Here is an 8,732-nt window from a genome sequence, read left to right on the forward strand (position 1 = left end):
AGTCGATAGTTTTTAGTCGACTGAAATTTTGCTTTATAGGTTATGTATAGATATGTCATCAACTTTTCAGCACTATTGGTGTATTTACCTTTTGGAAATGTATTAGTTCATAGATAGAATTTCAAAAATATAAGTGGTAAACAAGTTTTTTTAAACAATTACTAATATTCGATTTTTTGTAAGCTATTTAATATTGGCACTTAAAAAATTAACTGCTTTAAATTTTTTATGAAACTCAATTAGGTTATAAGCAATAATTTGCACAGTTCTTGGTAATGCATAAAAAAATATATGGAAAAATTACAATTCGTTTGCATCGCGAAGAAAATAATCAAGATCCAGTCAATAGCAATCAATAGCTCGGTTGTTCGTGCGTGTCGCTTGAAGCGACTAAATTTAATCGACTAAAGTAGTCGCTTGAAAGTAATCGCTTTAAGCGACTAATATTAGTCGCCTGAAAGTAGTCGCTTCAAACGACTAATATTAATCGCCTGAAAGTAATCGCTTGAAACGACTAATATTAGTCGCTTGAAAGTAGTCGCTCCAAGCGACTAATATTATTCGCCTGAAGTTAGTCGCTTCAAGCGACTAAAGTAGTCGACGATTGAAAAAATTAGTCGACTGAAAGTAGTCGTTGGTTATTATCGACTTAGTCGATAGTTTTTAGTCGATGGTGCCCATCACTAACTACAGCCGTAGGAGAATCCCCCACCAACAGCCTCATTAGAAAGAGAAGAAAGTTACTCCAGTTAGTGTCCTCTCTTTCCAGTGCCGACTTCATTCCTACCATAAGACGTCTATTATGTATGTCTATCAGAGTGCCCTCTGCCGTAAACGTGTGTAATTCAGCACTAATATGTGCTTTATTTATTTACTATCGAAAATAAACTTTCCTGCAGTATAATTTATTAGTGGAAAGTATATCAGTTGTTTTTCGTATTGTAATTATTAATTCCCCTGCAAAGGTAAGAAGAAGTACAAATTTTGTAATGCCTTTAATTTGTATGCAGATAAAAATTTGAAAAATTTGTCGTGTTAAACAATATTTAGTTTCCTGCTTATAGTTATACTAATGTTCCGATAATATAAATAAATTGATTTCATCTGTTTACCACTTTTGTTGTAATTTTCTTTATGTCTTTGCTGGTCTGGAACCCTACTTATTTTTGTTTATAAATAACTTACCCAAAGTAGATGCAATTGTAGTTTCACAACTTATTCTCATGTATCCATTATCATGAAACCACATTTTATATGTCAATAGCAATTTACAGATGTAACACTATAGAATTGAAATAATTGTAGTATTAAAACAATAATATATTATATTGTATAAGATATACAATTGTCTGGTTTATATTTTAAATATTACGAAAGGAAATTGTAACTGTTAACAGCTATGTCTAATGAAGAGCGTTTGAGGAAGCTTCTATCAGATTTAGGTAAAGCTACATTACGGGGAGTTCGTAAGTGTCCAAAATGTGGCACGTACAATGGATCCCGTGGTTTGTGTTGTAAAAATAAATACTGCGATGCAGTATTTAAAGAACCTGGTGAAAGAAGGAAATTATCTACGGAAGCATGTAAGCTGATTACAGGGACAACTGCTCAAGTTTTTTCTGTTCGAGTGCGTGATAAAGGTCCTGATTATCGTGGATTTGTTCAGTTACCATTAATAAATGCAACAATTTCCAATGAAATGACAACACTTATTTCACAATCTACAGCACTATGTTTTGTTGATAGTTGTGAACGAAGTTTTGATACCAGTGTCCTCAAGTGTCATGTAAGTCTTATAATATACATTTTCTGTAATAAAATATATTTATAAAATTACCTTCTGATAAAAAAAATGTACTGATTGATATTACAGGAAAAGAATCCATCTGACATGCTTGTTTCTACATGTCAACACATACAGGCAGCTTTAAGATGTTATGCAGAAGCACAACCATTAACATTAAGGAATTCTATTTTATCAACTTTAAATGTAAATAATGAAATGAAACAAGAGATATGGTTACTAGCTACAGAAACATCAGGACCTTTAGTACAACGTGTATCTAAAAATATCATGGCTGTAAAGTGTAAAGCTTCACCAAAACATCCATTGGGTTACCTTCATTTTTCTCTCTTTAGTACGAAATTGAAAGATAGAATTGAGCATCGTTATGTTTGTTCTTGTTCTGCTTTTAAGGTAAGTAGAAGAAACAAGCAAAATTGTATTATTATACTTTACAACAATTATTCAAATGGTTGTCAATAAAGATATTAAAAATTAATAGGGTGTGATGAAAACAACTGAGGAGAACATGGATTTAGGACAATCTTCACACAATCAACATTGTGTACATTTTTATGCATGTATATGTGCATTTGCTAGCGATGAAAAGTTATCAGAAGAGTTTAGTTATTATATAAATTTCGATCAGACTGATTTAAGTATACCAAAACCATTGACAACAATGTTACAAAGTAATGAACAGGAAAAAATAATTGGAATTGGTAAGAGGTTTAGATATAATCAAATTTCAAGTACAATATAAGATGTATTTACACTAACCAAAATTGTAGATCTCGATGGATTAACTACTGATGATACAGATACACATCTTCTAATATTTCGAGATGATACTTTAACAGTACAGAGTTTAGATGGAAATAGATTGGACTTAGATTCAATGAATTTGGATTCTACAATCTTACCACATAGTATTGTTGAAAATATTGAAGTAGAGTGTGACCGTACACTATTAGAAAATAATAATTTAATATCACAGGTAAGAATTTTGTATCTGATTAGTTAAATATAATGTTGCTTAAAAGGTGGAATACAAGAACTAATTTCGAAATCATCAGGTACACAATTTAGAAGTAATTCATCAAAACAATGTGCAACTTGGAGGAAGCACAGTCAAAATATTGGAGGATCAGACAGCTATAGATTCAAAATATAATGTGCTTAATAACAGTCAGTACATCCTAAATGATAATAATATAAAGATATTGAATACTGGAACTTTGAAAGTTCTCGATACAACTGCAATTTTGGATGTGAATAATATGAAATTAATTGATACTACTGTTTCAAACACCACTGGTGTGAAAGTATTAAATAAGAACGTACTGATACAGTATGATGCTGGAAATATCTCAAATACAGAAGGTGGTAGTTTACAGCAACCTTTTTCAACAAAGCGTAAAAGGGATGATAAACCAACAAGTACAAATGCCACGAGTTTGAATAATTTAAATTCTATCGAACCACGAAAAGCAAAAACAAAATCACAAATTGTTAAAAAATATCACAATCCTTGTGAAGATTTAGACGAAGCCAACATAAATTTACCTTTCATTAAATGGTTAGCATCTATAACTGAAAGAATAAACCAAACCATGCACTTTCAATTTGACGGAAAACCCGATCCTCTAGTATTTCATGTACCACAAATATTTTTTGATTGCTTACGTGAAAGGATATCTTGCGGTGGTAAAAAGAAACGATTACCAAATTCAACGACTGCGTTCGTCAGAAAAGATGGTGTACCGTTAGGTACATTTACAAAATATACCTGGCAAATTACTAATATTCTACACGTCAAGAGTATTTTCGAAACATCGCTTATTCCTTTAGAAATAACAAGAAGTTTTGTACAAAATGCAGATGGTACATATGAGTTGTACAAACGGGAAGAAACGGAAATTGATCGATACAAAAAAACTAACAACAATGCATTGATTAAGCCTTTAGAATTAAAAACGTATTTAAAAGTTGGTAAGAACTGCATACATATAATGAAATATTATTTCACAAATTTATATGAATGAAATGTATTTATTTATAAGTATAATAACTTTGTTGCTTTATTGTACAGGTAATACATCTCCAAATCAAGTTGAACCAACGCCATTTTTGATAGAGTGGATACCGGATATCTTACCAATATCAAAAATTGGTGAACTTAGAATTAGATTTGAATTTGGTCATGTAAAAAATGAAACAAGTCACAGATGGAGGAAAGTAGCCTTGTTAAAAAACTGTTAAATGAATACTTTAATAATTGTTTTTGTATTATCAAATATTCACTTTCCTGTTATTAACGATTGCGTAGGATTTAATATGTTTTAAGAACAATTTTTCATTAAAATGGAAAAAACTAATAGTTTCATATGTTGTTTACTATATTTCATATACTGAACAATTCAGTTTGCACATTTCTGTTCCACAAATGACAAGACACAATGCTTTAAACTTTAGAAAAAAGTTTGTGTTTTAAAGGTATATTGCTTTCGATTGGGAACAATTTTTAAATTGTTTTTAAAGAATTACAGACTGACCTATCTTTATGGCATATTCTTTTTTTTATAAAACAATTTCGAAAAAACAAGTTACACAAATGCTCATATTGGTTAAGATTACAAGACCAGTATCTTTTGTTCATTATTTAAACTTATGTAATATTTTATTAAATTAATTTATTGAATGTGAATGTAGCAAGAATTATGTTAATATTCTTGTACTAAAAAATATTATTACTGTATAAGAATGTGATATATTGTAAATATATACTTTAAATTAGATACTGTTGTGTAAAATTAAAAGCATATTTGTATTATACAGTAAAACTTGATTTGGTCTATGACCTTTAAAATAAATTATGTATCTAAACAAATTGTTGTAATTTCTTTTACGAGTATGTTGTTTAAATATTTAAAAATTTAATACACTGTAAAGTATAAATTTGTCATAACAAAACAATCTCTGTACTTTTAAATATGGTCAACTTTAAAATGTGAATGTACAAGAATAATTTATGTAATGCAATATGGAAAATTAAAACACATATTTTTTAGTTTTGTCTTTATACACAGCCTCATAATTAATATGTAAAAGTAACATGAACATGAATTGTCATTATTGAATATAATTTTATTCTTTTACATTTCTATATGTAATGATGAAAATTATCAATTAATTTTGAGTAAAACTGTTAATTTTATTACATATAGTATTGAATTTAGAACTTCGCAGTCGCGCCTTAATTTTAAGAAAGTTTGATCAATTTATACATGACTCACACGATTATCTATTTCTCGATCTATTAAATTTCTTCTTCCACAATTGTCATTCCGATATTTTAATGTTCTATGATATACTAATATTTAATTGTGTTTTGGCAGTATTTATCAAGTTTTTTGTCTGAAATCATGTATTGTAACATGATGGTATTCATAACCTCCATATTCAGACGGACTGTTACATAAAATAAATATGTGTAAATGAAATTATTGTTCTAATCTAGCAAAACTTTATCTGCAAACTTTCGATTTTTTGAGATAACTATGACTAGCTTTAAGTACTAATGCTATTATTCATGATTAGTTCATGCATTGTTTTGAGCTAAGTTTCAAACGGAAGTGTTGCTCTTCCGGAAACTGTCTCTGACGTAGAGAGCTAAAGAAGCGTATACTTCCATTTTCTCGACCCTCTCGGCGAACAGAGAGCACGTGTTTGCTTGCCGGTCGTGTTTGGTTCATTTTATCATATAAAACTTTGTGTTCGACTTGTAATCCGCCCGAGCGTGGTGATCAAGAATCAAAACTTTCTGACAGTCATAGAGACAGGTTAACATGAATCCTGAAAAGTTGAAGAAGCTTCAAGCTCAAGTACGAATCGGCGGTAAGGGAACACCCCGACGCAAGAAGAAGGTATGTAAATATATTTCGAATGTTATCGTGAATGTACCGAATGTACATACACCGATTCTGATGCATCGTTAGTTCTTGAGTTGACGAAAATGCGTGTTTCAAATGTCATTTGAACGACTCATGATTTTACTTATACCCGAAAAAGTTTCCCTTGATTCCGCTACACCGATTACCATTCTTACATGACATTAAAATTTTTCCGTCGTATCCCGTAAGACACTTTATTATTACGTTTGCAAATTATACACATGTGTTCTATGTTCATGACGCTGGTTTTATAATCATTGTCTTTCATTTTTTACATGTTAATTACATACCTCTCGTTTTAGCGTTTCCTCGTGTACGTAACTTGAGTTTTTAATTTTGATTGAAAATTTGGTTAATAAGTTCATTTTGTTAAACTGTTAACCTTGTAATATTCACGATTATAATACAAATCAATGTTTCCTATTTTTTTAATTGAGTCTTGAATCAAAATATAATAATTCGTAAGAAAGAAAATTTAATTAGTAAAGTAATTTGTTCCTTGTTCTATAAATCATTTTTTATGACATTCCCACTTACGTGTGTTCAATATATTTTTAGGTCGTGCATGCTACTAATGCCACAGATGATAAAAAATTACAAGGTTGCCTGAAGAAACTGTCTGTAAACACAGTTCCTGGTATTGAGGAGGTTAATATGATTAAGGATGATGGTACTGTCATCCATTTTAATAATCCAAAGGCCCAGGCTAGTTTGTCTGCCAATACATTTGCCATTACTGGTCACGGTGATAACAAACAGATAACTGACATGCTACCAGGAATAATAAGCCAATTGGGACCCCAGGGTGTTACACAACTGAAACGATTAGCGAGTACAGTTTCTGGTAGCACAGTGGGTAAAGCAACATTGGAAGAAGATGACGAGGTGCCTGATTTAGTGGAGAATTTTGATGAAGCCAGTAAAGAAGAGGTAAGAACCAGTATAAATGATTCAGATCAGTGCTGGGCAGTGTAGGGGCACCTTATGCGTCTGTTTCCCCTTCCAATCTTTTTTTCGCACTGTGTGCCTTCGTAGAAACAAAGAAGCTGAGACTCTTGTCTCTGTCATTCCATGGTAACAGTGGATGGTGGTATGGACAAGTTTTAGTTCCTGGGAGCCAACTTTGCCCACTGCTGATTTAGATTATATCTGTTCCATGTTTTGAAAGTCGCATACATACAATGTAATTGGTTAGAAATTCAACACATAGTAAGTTTAATCTTGCTAAGAGTTGTGATCTTAGTTTTTGTTATCAAATAAGGATTACTTTAAGTATATTAATATGCTTATAAGGTTATTTTATTACAATATCTGTAAGGTTTGGTATATACATGTGCATAAAGATGCATAGTATAGTAGAAGATGATTTGTTTTCTTTTCTAATCAAAACACATGTCAAATAAATATTGTGGAATTACAGACATATTTTTTATTACTGGTTGTATCTTTATTGTTCTCAAGAAATTTTTTTGTATTAATGATTTTAATATTTCTGTAGATATCTTTTTTACATTTTACTTGCATCCTGTTATTTGTAAAATTATTGTAGCTAGTAAAGTTTGTACAAAGTTATTTATGATTAAAATATGTACATGTAATACATAAACTTTAAGGTTGCTACAAAAAAGGAAGTGGATGAAAGTGATAAAGGAGCTGGTGATAAAAAAGAAGCTGTTACGAATGATGAAAAGAAGGAAGCCCCCTTAGCTACACCTGAAGCTTGAAGCATTCAGTATCAAGGTAACTTTACAATGTGAATCCACTTAATCGAAACTCTGTTGTTTAAACGAGAAAAATAAATTATTTCTTTCTGTTTTTACTTTTGCAGCTATTTCATACAACTAACAGTTGTAATTGACAAGTTGAAAAATACAATTTGCAAAAGCAATGCGTAAACAAAGTATCACTATGCATACGTTATAAATATTTGTCATACCCTATGATAATGCTATATAAGTAACAGTTATCAAGAAAATAAAAAAGCTGTTACAGAAATCAAAAATTTTTATGGACGATGTTCTTTTCTTTGTTGCATTTGCGGAATGGTAGACTGTGCTTTGAGTCAGCTAAAAAAATCTTATTTTTCCCAAGTTAAGATTGTGTGACATTGATCATGTATCAGGTCCAGTATTTGAATTTTAAGCATTTAATTCGATTATTTTCACACGAGATCTGATGTGGAATTACAAATTTTATCCCGATCTTATTCATAGTACATATTTTTCATTATCACGTTGAGTCTGCATGTGTTCTTACTTTGACGGTATTAATGACATTATAGAAATATGAGTTAATAAAAAAATGAATTTCTCAGCAAACAATAATAGCAATCTTCCATCTATTCGCAGCAGTGTTATACATATAGAAGGACAAAATTTACATAGAGTATAGAAAAAGTAAAAAAGCGCGAAATACCGAGGCACCTCTATTTTAATTAATGAAATTACCAGTGGCTACAGTTAAGAGTAGTTTTTCGTAGGAGCTTTCCAGCATGGAAAATGAGGTGTAATATTTTGTAATGTAATCTGTGGAATAAATTCATTTGCTGGAAATGCGGTTTTCTACTGAAAATTTCATGTTTTTCTAATACAATTTAGTCGTAATTTGTCAATATTTATATTTTCATCTATAGAATAGATCTGTAATAACAGTGTAATTATGGAAATATACTAATAAGAGCTACCCTGTACAATAGTACCAGTTTTTCAGCATTTTCCATTCATAATTTTTCATGTACTTCCTCGTCTGAAAATAATTACGTTCATAGTTCTTTTCACTACACAAAATGGTCATACATCAAGTGAATGTAATGAATAAGGTATTGGTACAAATGTAATGTAGTTGGTACAAACCCTCCGTATCATTTTGATTATAAGATTTTTTATTAAAGTGTTCCCTATTTTACAGTTCAGTTATAATAAAATCTGATATACTGTATAAAATTATGCCACATAGCGATATCAAAATACACGATAACAAGTACACTGACGTGCAAA

General features: G+C 30.5%; 2 protein-coding genes across 2 annotated transcripts; both read left to right on the forward strand.

Annotated features, from left to right (window-relative positions):
- Window positions 1–888: 888 nt before the first annotated feature.
- LOC107190287 (uncharacterized protein C2orf42) lies at window positions 889–4,045 on the forward strand. The gene is made up of 7 exons (XM_015579075.1): window positions 889–965; window positions 1,398–1,786; window positions 1,874–2,197; window positions 2,286–2,505; window positions 2,575–2,780; window positions 2,860–3,775; window positions 3,876–4,045. Exons 2-7 carry the CDS (start codon window positions 1,400–1,402, stop codon window positions 4,043–4,045), a joined length of 2,223 nt encoding a protein of 740 aa, XP_015434561.1. The 5' UTR covers window positions 889–965; window positions 1,398–1,399.
- Window positions 4,046–5,490: 1,445 nt separating this feature from the next.
- On the forward strand, window positions 5,491–8,417 carry LOC107190289 (transcription factor BTF3 homolog 4). Its single transcript, XM_015579078.1, has 4 exons — window positions 5,491–5,709; window positions 6,295–6,666; window positions 7,350–7,476; window positions 7,565–8,417. Exons 1-3 carry the CDS (start codon window positions 5,632–5,634, stop codon window positions 7,458–7,460), a joined length of 561 nt encoding a protein of 186 aa, XP_015434564.1. The 5' UTR covers window positions 5,491–5,631; the 3' UTR covers window positions 7,461–7,476; window positions 7,565–8,417.
- Window positions 8,418–8,732: the final 315 nt, after the last annotated feature.

The sequence above is a fragment of the Dufourea novaeangliae genome, unplaced genomic scaffold (assembly GCF_001272555.1).
Source record: "Dufourea novaeangliae isolate 0120121106 unplaced genomic scaffold, ASM127255v1 scaffold186, whole genome shotgun sequence".
Classification (NCBI taxonomy): domain Eukaryota; kingdom Metazoa; phylum Arthropoda; class Insecta; order Hymenoptera; family Halictidae; genus Dufourea; species Dufourea novaeangliae.